The 16,488-nt window shown below is 35.1% G+C and overlaps 1 protein-coding gene across 3 annotated transcripts in view; it reads right to left on the bottom strand.

Annotated features, from left to right (window-relative positions):
• Positions 1 to 1,565: 1,565 nt before the first annotated feature.
• Positions 1,566 to 16,488, bottom strand: part of CEP162 (centrosomal protein 162) — an 88,344-nt gene continuing 73,421 nt past the window's right edge. For all 3 annotated transcript variants that reach the window (XM_011364876.2, XM_011364877.2, XM_023533413.1), the window contains 2 exons: positions 12,260 to 12,394; positions 1,566 to 3,128 (listed from right to left, as the gene is read on the bottom strand). In XM_011364876.2, coding sequence (XP_011363178.1) covers positions 2,919 to 3,128; positions 12,260 to 12,394 — 345 coding nt within the window. In that variant the 3' untranslated portion in view covers positions 1,566 to 2,918. The remainder of the gene's footprint in view (positions 3,129 to 12,259; positions 12,395 to 16,488) is intronic.

Below are 16,488 nucleotides of genomic sequence, written 5' to 3'. Positions count from 1 at the left end.
CATATCTGTCCTCTGCATCAGAACTTTTTCACTGTATTATAAATACCCTAAGGTGAGACCAACTGGCAGGTGACCTGGAGAGGTTCAAGTGCAGGGCAGGCTCTGACACTAGCTCCACTGGGCCAGACTCCTGTTGTGTTCTTGCCTTTTCACTTTTGTGCTCCAAGGGTGCATACCTGGTACATTTGACCTCTTTCTTTTTTTGATCTGCTTCTCTACAAAGTCTAGTCTATTCCTCTTGTTCTTGAATTTACTAACAACTCATTTTATTCTAGTAATGAAGCTTGATACCTCTCTACCTCCTACAGACTTCTCTACTGGCTACTTTCAAATTTATTTTTTACAACAATCCATAAAGAAGGTGTAGGTAGGGAATAATATGTTTCCTCTTATTTGTACTATTTGGGTGGTTGTGATTAAAACTTTCAGCAAACCTGGAGAGAAATAAACCCGCTACGGTTTAAACTAGAAGGGAGGAAATAGGTTGATTAGGGCTAGGATCTAACTTTATCAAGCTGCAGATGGTGCTGAGGAGTATATGTGCTTTTCATTAAAGACTCTTCTATAGAAACTGAAAGGAAAGGCTGTTAATGATTCAAATACTAAAACAGAATGATTAGTACCTTGGAAGGATTAGAAAAATATTCAAACTTCACTTTTCCTACCATTCACTGCTAAGAGGCTCTTCAAAGCATGATGGCCGTTGAATGGCCACATAACTACCAAGTGTCCATCTTATTCTGAGTAAGATTACCTGTTATTTAATGTGCCTTTAGGTCTTGGACCTACCTAGAGTCCTTAGTATGTATGGGTGGGAAAGAGGAAGGTTTCAATGTTTTAGGCATTTAACAGAAATTTAGAGTTTTTACAATATGGAATGGACCCTAATGCTAAAGCCCAGATTTCCGAGGGTTGACGGGTAGGCAGATACTAGTTATAGAATGCTGTGGGCTCATAAGTAGTCGTAGATCTGATCAGAAAGCACTCTGCACAAAAGCAGTGGTGTCTGCCACAAGCCATATATTCTGATAAGGTTCTGAAGAGAAGGCCTGTGGATGCAGGTGCCTTATGAAACTGAGGGGATGGAACTGGTAGCAGAGGATTGATATTTTCTGGGGCTTAGATCTTCATAAAAGACGTCCTACTCAAGATAGTCTATTTTCTGTGTTCTTACCCTGGACCCTCAGTGCAATGACTAAGGAATAGAATAGTATGGTCCCTGAGGTTTTCAGTTGTAATAGTTCTGATAGTACTTATGGATCTTTAAACTGTAAATAGAATTGAAGACCCGCCATGTGCACAGGTTATTCCAAAAAAGAATATAGAATCCTCATCAAATAGAATGTACTTTTGTTGTAAGTAATCATCTATAATTGTACTTCCTTGTGTTTTAGAATCAACCGTGTTTGTGCCTGAATGAATGGTTCATTAATAGAATCAGTCAAAAGGACAAGGAAAGGGATGGTGTAGCTATAAATTAATAGGCTTGCAGATAAAAAATACACAAAGTACACTCAAATAATAACCAAAATAGTTTATAACTTAAAATTTTACATAAAAAAATAGCAAAGTATAATTAATGCTTTTACCTGCTCTCAAGAAAAGGACATTAAAAATGTTGGACATTAAGACATTAATTGTATTTCTTGTAATTTAATTTCCACATTTCACGTTTGCTACCCATAATCTATTTTATGCTACCCATAATCTATTCACCAAGATCTATTTTACCTGTCCTTTATAAAGTATTCACTTTGTCATTATTATTCTATAATTGCATTTATTGGCATGTGGTTATTGAGCACATAGAATGTGTCTAGTCCAAACTGAAATGTGCTATAAATGTAAAATATATCAGAATTTAGAAACTTAGTACGAAAAAAACAAAAACCAAACCAAAACGTAAAACTCAACTTTCACATTCTGGCTACATTAGATTACATAAATTACTAAAATTAGTTTCATCTTTTAAAAAATCTTTTAAAATGTGGCAACAATAAAATCAGAAATTACATGTGGCTCACATTGTACATGTACTGGACAGAACGGGGCTAGGACATTTGAAAGAAACTGGCTATACCTTTAACTTACCAGTATTTTATATACTCACTATCTGCTTTTGGAAATGGGAATTATAAAATAAAATAAGAATCTGGCTACTTTTATGCATGCTTTTAGTTTTTTCTAATGGACATAAATTATTTTTTAAATAAAGTAAAAATGTTAATATTGTTTTAAAATCTTAGTTACAGAAAAGAACTGGCATTTAAGACATGTAGCATGAAAGATTAAAACAGTGAATAAATCAAATTCACCTATTTCACTTGTGAAAATATATTTTGTACCTGTATCAAGTGCAAAAATAAGGCACCTAGAGTTAGGAATAGAAATCTGGGAGAACACAAGAGTTCACTGTCTACTTGTACAGAAGTTACAATTCTCATCAAAATGATGGCGGAAGCTCTCCTATTAAGGTGACTGTCAATGTGACTGTCCAAGCCACTGTGCTCTCATATTCCTTCCTGCGTTTCCATAAGAGGACCTGTTTTTTTGCACCAAGAATTGAGAATACACACTTAAGTCAACAATGACAGAATAAGTGCAATTTTCTTTTCCTTCCATATCTAGCATGTGAGAACTTTTACAATAAATCTAACACTAATCACCTGACATAAAGGGACTTGTTCATGAATTATTTAAAATATGGCTGGTTACTGATTTTCAGTAAAATATACCATAAAGTTTTTTTGTTTCTTATTGGTTAAGGGCAATTTATTCTGAAATGTTGCTTTTGTGTTGTTTGCTTTCTGGCAAAATACTGGAACACTTGTTATCAAAAGCTTCCTTCCGACAGTGGCACAATCCCAGCCATCATCCATCTTCAGGCGTTCCCAGGAAGTCACATGAATTCTGAGTGTCTAATAATACTCTGGTGCGTTCACTTCATCTGCAAAAGAAACTGGCACAACCACCCCCTGCCGGTGCAGCTCTCTGAGAACATCTAATATTGAGTCTAATTCTGTGCGGAACTTGTCCAGCTCACGATTCTTCAACTGTGCGAGTCTTTTCCATTTCTCAATTTCTTTGTTTTGCTCCGTTTCTACTACTTGGTGTGTTTGCTGTATTATCTGTAAATAAAAATCCATATTACTGTTACAGTTCATAGTGGGGGTGAAGAACATTTAAACAATCTCAAGGAGCTAAAGGGGACAATGCTGGCTATAGTAAACCGGTGACCTATGTATCAGAGGGGAGTGGGCGGAGAGGGAGCCCTACCCAACCGGCTCCACTGTGTCAATGAACAGGCTTGCAGGTGAAGAGGGTGAAAAGTGGGACATTTAGAATCTAGTTCTGATAGGGATTTTTAGTTAGTTAGTTTGTTTGTTTTTTTAAGCTGTGAATAATGAGTACTATATTGCATCAGAAATTTCTAATAACTTGATATGACTCCAAACATCTCCAAAAAGCTCTTCCTCTTAAGAATAGCACCTGAGATGCAATCAAGATAGTTTTAATATACAACACATGTCATTATGTTATAGCACTAGAAATGATAAGAAAAGTACACACATGTAGCATCTATCATGTGCCAGGCTTGGTTTTGAGAATTTTATCCATGTTAACTCATTTAATTCTGCCACCACACTAGGAGGTGAATTCTACATATTTATCTCCACTTAACAGGTAGGGAAATGGAGGCACAGATAAGTTAAAAAAAATTTTGGTCAAGGCTCACACACAATCCATTGAAGCAGTCAGGATTTCCACCCAGGCAGCCTGGCCCCAGAGTCCCTGCTGTTAACCACCACATTAAACTGCCTTGCTTATGTGGGTCAATTTTTTCAGCTATGAAGTGAGGGTACCCATTCCAGTACCACAGGGGAATCATTAGTCACAAGCATTACAAACCAGAGAAAGCGAGACATACAAAAACGACTAGTGAGGGCAACAAAACCAATAACGTTCCTAAATATTGAATATGCTGAATGAACATCTCTAATGTAATTTTTATCAATGACCCTGCCTTACTATAGAGTTAACTTCTTAATTCTAACATAAAAGCATTTCAGAAATATTGTGTAAATAGGTGCTTGAGTTCAGGGGAACATCAAATGCTATATGAATTTTTAATTTTAAGTAAAACATTATACTTAAATTTTAGATGGCTATTATATGGTGAAATTAATTTGGCATTTAACATTTTTTTCCAGTTATATTGAGATATTACTGACATATAACATTGTATGTTTAAGGTATACAAGGTAGTTGACTCAATACACACACACACACACACACACACACACACACACACACACATATATCATTTTACTATATGTTTATGGTAAAATTACAATAAGTTAACATCTACTGCCTCACATAGCTTCAAAATTTTTTCCTTGTGATGAAAATTTAAGGTTTACTTTCCTAGCAGTTTTCAAATATACAATACAGTATTGTTACTATAGCCAGCATGCTATACATTACATCCCCAGAACTTACACTGAATGTTTGTACCTTTTGACCATCTTCACCAATTTCCCCCATACCACCCCTCCTCTGGCAATTACCAGTCTGATCTCTGTTTCTATGAGTTTTTTTAGAATCCATATATAACTGAGATCATACATTATTTGTCTCTGTCTGATTTACTTCACTTAGCAAAATGTCTTCAAGGTCCACCCATGTTGTTGCAAGCAGTAGGATTTCCTTTTCTGTGGCTGAATGCTATTCCACTGTATGTATATACACCACATTTTCCTTATCCTTCATCCACGGATAGACATTTATGTTGTTTCCATGTATTGGCTATCATAAATAATGTTGCAATGAACATGGGGCGTAGATCTCTCTTTGGTATAGTGACTTGTTTCCTTCAGATATATAAAGTGGAACTGTTGGATCACACAGTAATTCTATTTTTAATATTTTGAGGAACTGCCATACTGTTTTCCATAGTGGCTGCACCAATTTATATTCCGCCAACAAGTTCCTTTTTCTCCGCATCCTTACCAACACTTGTTATTTTTGTCTTTTTGGATGACAGCCATTCAACAGATGTGAGGTGACATCTCATTGTGCTTTTGATTCGGATTTCTCTAATAATTAGTGATCTTGAGCATTTTCATATAACTGTTGGCCATATAAATATCTTATTTGGAAAAATGTCTATTCAGGTCCTTTGCTTTTTTTTTTTTTTTTTTGCCATTGAGTTATGAGTTTCTTGTACATTTTGGATTTTAACCCCTTATCAGATGTGTGGTTTCCAAATATTTTCTCCCACTTCATAGGGCTGCCTTTTAATTTTTTTGTTTCTTTAGTTATGTAGTTTTTATAGTTTGATGTAGTCCAACTTTTTTTTAAATTTTGTTGCTTATGCTTTAAGTGTCATAATCAAAAAATAATTATCAAGACCCAGGTAAAGGAGCGTTTTCCCTATGTTTTCTTCTAGGAGTTTTATGGTTTCAGGTCTTATTTTAAGTCTTTAAATCCATTATGAGTGGTGTAAGATAGGGGTCTAGTTTCATTCTTTTGCATGTGAATATCCAATTTACCCAGAATTATTTATTGAGAATGTCATTTCTCCATTGAGTATTCTTGACTCCCTTATCAAATACTAGTTGGTTGTATATGCATGAATTTATTTCTGGGCTCTTGATTCTGTTCCACTGGTTTACAGTCTGTTTTTAATGCCAGGACCATACCGTTTTGATTACTACAGCTCTGTAATATAGTTTCAAATTTAATAAGTGTGATGCTTCCAACTTTGTTCTTTTTTGTCGAGATTGCTTTGGCTATCTGGTGCTTTTTGTGGTTCCATACAAATTTTAGAATTTTTTTTTCCCATTAGTTATGAGTCACTTAACGACGGGGATACTGTCTGAAAAATGTGTCATTAGGCAATTTTTGTCACTGGGTGAACGAACATCATAGAGTGTACTTATGCAAACCTAGATGGAACAGTCCACTTCACACCTAAGCCATGTGTATAATCTTATGGGACAACCAGAGTATATGCAGTCTGTCACTGACTGAAATATCATTATGCAGAGCATAGCTGTACTGTAAAAACGGCCAATGGAATCTTGTTAGGGATTATACTGAATCTATAGATTGCTTTGGGTATGTTAGTGTTGTTTTTGGTTTTACGTGACTGGGTAGGTTAGTTTTGGGAATGCTAAAAATTTTTACATATAAATTAACAGTAACTGCTTCTTTTTATGCCATTTCAACTTATCAAAGGTTTCATAGGTCAGTCTACTTTTGGATAGTGGGGAAAATCTGCATTAATTCTTCCAATCTATAGATATGGGATACCTTTTCATTTATTTGTAGCTTTAATTTCTTTCATCAATGTCTTATGTCTTATAGTTTTCAGTATACAGATATTTCACTTCCTCAGATAGATTACCAAATATTTTAATGTTTTTTATGCTACTGCATATAAGATTTTCTTTTTCAGATAATTTGTTATTATATAAAAAACTAGTGTTTTTTTTCACTAGTGGATTTTGTATAGATTTTTATACCCTGCAATTTTACTGAATTTGTTGACTAATGAACAATTTTTATGTGAAGCCTTTATATACATTTGCTATATATAAGATCATGCCATCAACATAGTCAATTTTACTTCTTCATTTCCAATTCTGATGCTTTTCCTTTCTTTTTCTTGCCTGATTGCTCTGGCTAGGAATTCTAGTAGTTTGGAAGTCCAGTACTGTAGGTGTGGTGACACTGAGCACCCTTGTCTTGTCCCTGATCTTAGAGGAAAAACTTTCAAACTTTCACCACTGAGTATGTTAGCTGTGGGCTTGTAATATATAGCCCTTACTATGTTGAGGTACATTCCTTCCATACTTCATTTGTTAAGAGTTTTTGTCATGAATGGATGTTGAATTTTGTCAAATGCTCTTTTTTGCATCTATTGAGATGATCATGATTTTTATTTTTCATTCTATCAATGTGACATATTATACCAATTCATGTGCATATGAGGAACCATCTTTACAAATCTCAGGGATGAATCCCACTTAATTGTAGTGTATAATTTTAATGTGCTGTTTAATTTTTTTTTCTTCTTTAAGAATTTTTGCACCTATATTCATCAGAGATAGTGACCTACAGTTTTTTCTTGCAGTGTCCTTATCTGCCTTTGTTATCAGGGTAATGCTTGCCTTGTAAAATGAGTTTGGGAGTGTTCTCTTCTATTCTTTGGAAAATTTTGAGAAGGACTGGCATTAATTGGTTTTTAACAGTTTGACTGAATTCACCAGGAAAGTCATCTGGTCCTGGGCTTTTCTCTGTTGGGAGGTTTCGATTACTGATTCAGTCTCCTTACTAGTAATTGGTCTGTTCAGATCTTACGTCTCTTAATGATTCAGTCTTGGTCAGTTTCTGGGAATTTATCCATTTCTTCTAGGTTGTCTAATTTGTTGAGGTATACAGACACACCTCTTTGTATTGCACTTCACTGATGTAGCATTTTTTACACATTGAAGACAAGATACCCTACCAGCAAAAAGATTACGACTAGCTTTATTGCAATATTCTTTGTGGTTTTAATTTGCATTTCTCTGATGATCAGAGATATTGAGCATCTCATTCATATGTCTATTGGCCATCTGTATGCCCTCTTTGGAGAAATCTCTATTCAGATCCTCTGCCTACTTTTTAATTGTATTGTTTGCTTTTTGGTGTTAAGTTGTATGAGTTTCTTATGTTTTGGATATTAACCTCTAATCAGATATATCATTGGCAAATATCTTCTCCACTCAGTAGGCTGCCTTTTTGTTTTGCTGATGGTTTCCTTTGCTATGCAGAGCTTTTTAGTTTGATGACGTCCTGTTTATTTTTTCCTTTGTTTCTCTTGCCCAAGGAGACATATCCAAAAAAAAAAAACAAACGAACAAACAAAAAAACCAAAAACAAAAAACAAAAACCTAAGCAATGTCAGAGTTTACTGCCTATGTTATCTTTTAGAAGTACTTAAGTCTTTATTTTGAGTTTGTTCATATAAGACAGTGATCCAGTTTCATTCTTTTGCATTTATCCGTCCAGTTTTCTCAACATTTAATTGAAGAGACTGTCTTTACCCCATTGTATATTGCTCCTTTGTCACAGAATTGACCATATTGGCGTGGGTTTATTTCTGGGCTCTAGGTGGTAAGCTTAGATTCCTTTATCTCTTGTGTTTTTGCTAGAAGTTTTTGCTTCGTGGTTACCATAAAGCTTACTTACATAAGACAACTTTCACTTTTAAGTTTATTTTAAGTTGATAACAACTTAAGTCGAATGCATTCTAAAGTTCTACATTTTTATTTCTCCTGTTTTATGTTTTTGATGTCACAATTTATATCTTTTTATCTTGTGCAGCCCTGAAATTATTAGTTATATTTTGATTACTTTTACCTTTTAACTTTCATATTAGATTTATAAATGATTAACCCACTATCTTTACAACATGAGATTATTCTGAATATTGGCATATATTTACCTTTGCCGGTGAGATTTATACTTTCAGATGTCCTGTTACTGATTAACACCCTTTTGTTTCAGCTTAAAGACATCCCTTTAACATTTCTTGTGAGGCTAGTCTAGTGGTGATTAACTCCTTTAGCTTCTGTTTGTCTGTAAAACTTTCTTTTATCTCTCCTTCAACTGTGAATGACAGGTTTGCTGGGTAGAGTATTCTGGTTGGAAGTTTTTTCTTTCAGCACTTTAAATATATTGTGCTGTTGCCTTCTGGACTGCACAGTTTCTGCCGACAAATCTGGTGATGATCTTAAGAAGGTTCCTTGTATATATCAAGCTCTTTTTCTCTTGCTTTTTTCTTTCATCGTCTTTAGATTTTGGTAATTTAATTATAATGTGTTTTGTTGTGGGTCTTTGGGTGTTTCTTATTTGGAACTCTGGGCATCCTGGATCTGGATGCTGTTTTATTCTCCAGGTTATGAAAGTTTTCAGCCATTACTCTTCAAATTGTTTTCTGCCTTTTCTCTCTCTCTCTCCTTCTGGGACTCCTGTTTGATGGTGTTCCATTAAGTCCCTTAAGCTATCTTAACTTTTTCTTTCATTCTTATTTATTATTTTTTGTTGCTCTGATTGAATGATTTTCACTACCCTGTCTATGAGTTCACTGATCTTTTCTTCTGCTTCATGCAGTCTACTATTGAACAACTCTATTGTATTTTTCAGTGCCGTTATTGTATTCTTTAGAAGTCACAAACTATTTGGTACTTTCTTATAATTTCTACCTCTTTGTTGAAGTTTTTACTTTGTTCAGGCAATCACTTATTTGTTTCATAAAGACGCTTTCTGGTGTTTTAACTTGTTCTTTCTTTTGGAATCTCCTCGTCATGGAAAAGCTTGGGGATTTGAGCTCCCTATTGATTGTGGGTCACTGCACTGGAGGTGGGGGATTATAATAAGGTTGTGTCTTAGCCTCTCCTACCCATTTTGATATGTTTTTCCTTGTTCACCTGATGCATAGGAGTTCAGCTAGTTTTTCAGGGTCTTTTTTCCCCCAGAGGAAACTGTTCCATATGTAGCTGTAGATGTAGTATGTCTATGGGAGATGAATTCAGGAAATTCTTATGTTGCAATCTTGAAATGGAACTTGTCTTTGACTTGAAGACTTATTTATAATGTGTCTTGGTGTAGACCTTTTTAGGTTCTATTTAGGGTCTTTTGGGCCTCATTAATTTGAACGTCTGTATCTCTCCCCAGGAGTTTCAGCCATTATTGCTTTAAGTATACTTTCTATTTTCCTTTTTCTTCTTCTGGAGTTTTCAAAATGGAGACATTATTTTTTCTAATTGTGTCTCAAATTCTGAAAACTTTTTAGGTTTTCATTCTTCTATCTCCTATGACAAGATAATTTCAAATGATCTATCTTTCAGTTCACTGATTCTTCTGCTAGGTCGAGTCTATTGTTGAACCTCTTGATTCTTCAGTTCTGTCCTTTGTGTTTTTCAGGTGTACAATTTGTTTTGATGGTTTCTATTTTTGTTGAATTTGTTTTGCTCATGTATTTTCTTATTTTGTTTAGTTGTCTCTGTGTTCATCTAGTTCCAACTTCTTTAAGAGGACTATTCTGAATTATTTTTGTCTGAGAGTTCATAGCGTTCCAGTTCTTTAGGGTCCGTTATTGGAGCTTTATTAGTTTCCTTTGGTGGTGTCATATTTACCTAATTCTCATGATCCTTGATTTTTTGTGTTGGTATCTGTGCATTTGAGTAAGTGGTCTCCTTTTTAGGAGGTTTACTTTGGCAGGGACAGTTGTATGCCACTCAATGCAGCTTGGGGTTTTGGACACGTTGGCAGTAGTATCCTTGGGCAAATCTCCTGGAAACTATTTTGTTGTTCTTTTCTTTTGACTGTTATTGGAATCTCTTTTTTGTGGGGGAGGGTGAGGCCCTGACCTCATACCTTGATTCTGCAAATGAACACAACTGCTGGTTGGTATCTCTACTTGGGCACTGGTTCAGAGGAAAAGTCAGTCTATCAAGATGTCAGTGTTGGTTGCTGTAAGGCCTGCCACCCTTTCTTGTCACAATCTGATCTCCAGGGCTTGAGCAATACAGATTCACTCTGAAATCCCCATGAGGCGAGACCCACGTGGGCCTTTTGGAAGCAACCTACAATTGTGGGCAAGCTGAATGTTCACCTTGGGCTCTTTTTTTCACTGTAGATCCTCATGGTGCACACTGTGCCTGCCTGGGGGAGGGGTGATGCTGTCAGATTGTGACTGTTCCTCCTACCCTTCTTAATGCACTCTGTGGTCCAAATGGGTCCTTTAGCCTCATTTCTGTGTTCTTAGATTTTATGGATGGTTGCTAGTTAGTCTTCTTATGAGGCAGACTGAAGGTGTAATGACCAATGTTGCCATCTTGATGATATCCTAATTTATCATTTTACCATGTTGTATGTGAAACTGAAATCCATCACCTCTATAAATCAAGGATGTCCTAAAAATCCTACTATATTTTTCCTCTAGTAACTAAAACAGTCAAAATTTATAAAATAAATGTACATATTAAAATAATGTATACAAGATTTTTCAATATATGTACATACATTAATCACATTTATTTATAACAAGACTCCAAATTATTAGCTGTCATAAGGCTATAATACAGTGTGTGTCTGTAATAAGTGAGGAAGAAAATGTTAAACATATTCAACAACTTACAACCATTTCCTGGGACAGGCATTAAAAAGTGACACATGGGGTTGGCTCTGGTGAAATGGCGATCCATTGTGATGTCTTAATTCTATTATGGATAATGGCTTCTTGGTGTACAATGTGTTTTTAAAAGAAGTCCACAAATAAGTTTGAGTAAGAATGAGAAATAAATTTCATTAATCTCTTTGTTCTCCATTTCACATTTTGTAGTTCTGAGAGAGATAAAAAGCTGGAATCTTGATAGGACTAAATTGAGCTAAGGTTTTTCTGTGTAACTTAAGTCAACTATGAAGCTCTGAATGATGGTATTTTTTGTTTTCAAAGGATATATAAAGTTACACTGTTTTAGAATGAACCTTTGTATGTCCCCCTCTTCAAATGTTGAAGCCTTAAGCCACAGTGTGGCTGTATTTGGAGGAAGGAACTAATTAAGGTGAAATGAAGTACCAACAGTAGGGGCCTGAACATTTTAGATGGACTGGATTAGTGTCTTTATAAGAAGAGGCATCAGAGAACTCTCAGCAGAAAATGAATCGACTGGAACCTTGATTTTGGAATTCTAGCTTCCCAAATAGTGAGAAAATTAGTTTTTTAATCCACTCAGTTTGATATTTTGTTGTTCCATTCCAAGCAAACTAAATATCAGCACCAAGGCTCATGCCTAAAAACACATCATGCCCTTACTTTTGCCATTTCTGATTACTATTAATTTACCTGTTTATAATTAAGTATAGTAATTATTATTAGTATTAGGCACATAATAATTTAAATGATCGCATTTTAATGTAAATATATTTCTTACAAACTTTTATTGAAATGAACTTTTTAGGTACCATCAATCATTATGAACATGATACAAGTTGTATCTTTATTTCTTCGAATGCAAGGCAAACCAATCTTCAGATATTTGAGATTTAGTCTTTCTCTTAAAAGCTATATATTTATTTTAAAAATATCAATATATAATGGAAACACTTTAAGAAGTTTTGCTAAGAATGACAAAACTTTACCAAACTGGAGGTTACTTAAAAGTGAAGAACTATACAAATATGTAAATGTGATTTACCACTTTACCTGTTGAAGTTCCTGCTCTCTTTGTTTATGTCTCATTTCCATCTGTTTAATTTTCTTTTCTAAGCCCATGAAATGTTTCATTTCTGGTGTATGGCTTTCTTTGGCTTCTCTCAATTCTTCTAAGAGTTTTGTAATCTAAAATGGAGTTATGAAGTACATGAAAAACTATGATAGCAAGGAAATAAGTAGTTTTTAACAGGTAGTCTTAAGAAGTAAGAATGTTTACCACATCTTCTTTGTAAAAAAAAAAAAAAATGTATATAAGAGGCTTCTTGTTACCAAAGGTATCTTGAGTTTTTACAATAACTAATAGCTTTCATTCCCTGTGCCCAGGGCAGAAATGATAGTCTACAGAGCAAAGCCAGTGGCCTGTTCAGACAGGGATCTTGGGGTACTGGTTGGCTTGAGTCAAGACCACAAATAAAGAGCCTTACCAGCACTTGAGCTGGTTCTCCCACTATGCCTAGGCAGGAAAATATTTTGTAGCCCCTCACATTGCTGAATAATACAGCTTTCAGCTTCTCTGACCAGGGAACCTAACTAGAGCACTGCCTAAAGCGGCAACTGAACAGCAAGCACAACCTGTGGGTCTCCCTGTCTACAGAACAAAACAGATGGCCCCATTTGCCCAGAGAATTCAGTACACAGTCTTGCTTGATTCAGGTCCCCAAACAACAAGGTGAGCAGGCTTTGGGGTCTGTCTTGCTGCCTTTCCAGGGCAGAGAAGCTAAGTATAATATCTAGTCATGAATGTCTAGTAAGCCTGACCAAAGAGCCCTTCCTACAGGGAACCAAACTAGATATCTGTCCGACTATACTCAGACCTCAGAGTTTGGGCAGTGGCCTTGCTCCAAAGTAGCCATGTGTTGCTTAACAATGGGGACATGTTCTGAGAAATGTGTTAGGCAATTTTGTTGTTGTGCGAACATCACAGAGTATACTTACATAAACCTGGATGGTATTGCTTATTACATATCTAGGCTACAAACCTATACGGCATGTTACTATACTGAATATTATAGGCAACTGTAAGACAATGGTATTTATTTATCTAAACAAAGAAAAAGTACAGTAAAAAATACAGTATAAAAGATGAAAAGTGGTACACCTGTACGAGGCACTTACCATAAAGCTTGCAGGACTGGAAGATGCTATGAGTGAGTCAGTGAGTGAATGTGAAGGCCTAGGACATTGCTGTATATTATGGTAAACCAATAAACACTGTACACTTACACTACACAAAATTTATAGAACATGAGATTAAATCAAGTATAAGAGAAAATTATGCAATCAAGAGATATGAACATGAGATGTATGAGGTTGCTGCCAGTGTAACAAGGTATAATGTTTTACAGCAAACTTTTTTTTGAGTAGAGAACACTGTAAAATAACAATTAAAAAGTATAGTAAATATGTAAACCAGTAACATGGTCAAGTATTATCATCAAGTAGTATGTACTGTACGTAATTGTATGTGTTATACTTTTATATGACTTAGAAACAATAGATTTATTTATACCAGCATTTCTATAACCAGGTGAATAATAACTGTGCTACATTGCAATGGCTATGATGTCACTATGCAATAGGAATTTTTCAGCTACTTTATAATCTTATGGCACCACCGCAGTATATGCGGTCCACTGTTGACTGAAAAGTTATATGGCACATAACAACAGACCTTTATAGCAAGCCCCACATGCCCAAAAATGTTACTGGTAGACATGGCTAGAAACCCAAAATGAGCTTGTGAAGAACTTTCTCTGCCAAAGTGAACCTGTAAAGGCTGGAAGAGGAGACCACTTACTTGAATACAAAGATACCAACAAAAAGAATCAAAGACCAGGAAACTCTGGTAAAAATGACAACTTCGAAGGAAACTAATGAATAAAAGATCTACAAAATGTCACACAAAAAATTTAGAGCAATTATTTTAAGTTTAGAGCAGTACAAGAACACACAGACTTAACTAAATGAAATTAGGAAAACAATGCAGGAACAAAAAGACAAGTTCAACAAAGAAATCCTAAGGCTGAAAAATATGACTGAACTGTAGAATTCAACAGCTTCAACAACAGACTTGACCATGCAGAAAAAAGTCAGTGATCTAAAAGGCCATTTAAAATTATCTCGTCATAGAAGCAAAAAGAAAAAAATGAAAATGAGTACAGAAAACCTATGTGACTTATGGGTCATAATCAAAAGAAACAGTATCTTATCTCCATTTTGGTATACAGAAGGAGAAAAAAAAAGGGACAGAAAATATAGTTAAAGAAATAATGGCAGAAACTTTCCAAACCTGGAGGAGAAACAGACATCCAAATCCATGAACCCCAAATATGTTGAACCCGAATAGGGTTACACTGTAACACATTATAATTAAACTGTCAAAAGTCAAAGAATTTTGAAAAACAGCAAGAGAAAAGAGAGAAATCACATACAAGGTAACCCCATTAAGACTATCAGTGGATTTCTCAACTGAAACATTCAGGACAGGAGACAATGAGAATGATATACAGTCATGCACTGCATAACATTTAGGTCAATGACACTGCATTAACAACGGTGGTCCCAAAAGATTATAATGGATTATAAGCAAAAAGTTAGTTTCCAATGTTGAAAGTAAAGGCTGGACCCAACAATGATGGTGAATTTACTGCTGGATCTAGGTGGTTTAAATAAGTGAAGAGGCTCAGCATGCTGTCCACCCACTGTGTGCCCATGGACCTGACTTTGCCAGGGGTAAGAGTTGATGAGAGAGCAAGAGGAGTGGGTGGGGGAGTCTGGAGCCACTTCCCACATATGTGTGCACATACTTGCTTCCCTTCCTTTTCTCTTTATCTCTCTTTCCTCCCAGTCTCCTTTCTCTCTCCCCTTCCTCCCTCCCTCTCTTGCTCTCTTTCTCTTCGGCCTCTTATTTCTCACCTTGAGCTATCTCTCTCTGTATCTTTTTCAATTCTGCCTCCCTCCCTCCTCCAAACATCTACTCTCCCTTCCCATGGTGCCTTTTTCCAGTCTTCCTCCTGCTCCAACAAGCATACCATACATGCACAGTTTATTATCTTTTATACTATATCTAAATGTACCTCTTTTATGTTCAGATTTGTTTAGATACACAAATACCATGGTGTTACAACTGCCTACAGTATAAGAACATGATGTACAGGCTCATAGCCTACGAGAAATAGGCTATACCATAATAACCTAGGTATACAGTAGACCATACCATCTAGATTTGTGTAAGTATACTATATTATACTATATAAGTTCCCACAATGACAAAATCGCCTGATGCATTTCTCAGAATGTATGCCTACTATTAAGTGGTGCATGACTGTATTCAAAATATTAAAAAAGACCTGTCAATTAAGAATGCTATAACCGGCAAAGCTATTCATCAGAAATGAAGGAGAGATAAAGGACATTCCTGAACAAACAAAAGCTGGGGGAGTTCATCACCACTACACTTGCCTCACAAAAAATATGCTAAAGAGAGTACTTTGAGTGAAAAAAAAAAAGAGGTAACATGATAAAAACATAAGGTACTGTAAAAACTCACTGATAATGGTAAATATATAGTAAAAGTTAGATTCTGTAATATGGTAATAGTGGTGCATTATTCACTTACAACTCTAGTTTAAAAGTTAAAAAGCAAATGTAGTAAAAATAATAACTACAGCAATCTGCTCTTATATTGTATAAGAGCAGTTACACAATATAAAAGGTATGCAAATAGTAACAGTAATAACCTAAAATGCAGGGAAAGGAGATGTAAAAGTGTAAAGTTTAGAAATTCTATTGAAGTTTTTATTAGTTCGAAATAGAGTGTTATATATAATTTTGTAATATTTTAAGTAAGACTCATGATAACTACAAGGGAAAAATCTGTAGTATTTATATAAAAGCATGATTAAAAAAAAGTCAAAGCATACTAATAACAAAAGAAACAAAACACAAAAAAAGACAGCAGAATAGGACACAAGGAAATATATATTTACAAAACAGCCAGAAAGCAAAGGACAAAATGTCAATAAGTCATTATCTATCAATAATTACTTTAAATGAATTAAATTCTCTAATCAAAAGACACAAAATGGCTGAATAAATAAAATTACTAAGATTCAATGATATACTATCTACGATAGACTCACTTTAGCCTTAAAGACAGACACAGAATGAGAGCGAAGGGATGGTAAAAGATATTTCAAACAAATAATATATAGAATAAA

This window comes from Pteropus vampyrus, unplaced genomic scaffold (assembly GCF_000151845.1).
Source record: "Pteropus vampyrus isolate Shadow unplaced genomic scaffold, Pvam_2.0 Scaffold102, whole genome shotgun sequence".
Taxonomy (NCBI): Eukaryota; Metazoa; Chordata; class Mammalia; order Chiroptera; family Pteropodidae; genus Pteropus; species Pteropus vampyrus.
The sequence above is the reverse complement of the archived record's forward strand: the minus strand, read 5'-3'. Positions and strand labels throughout refer to the sequence as shown.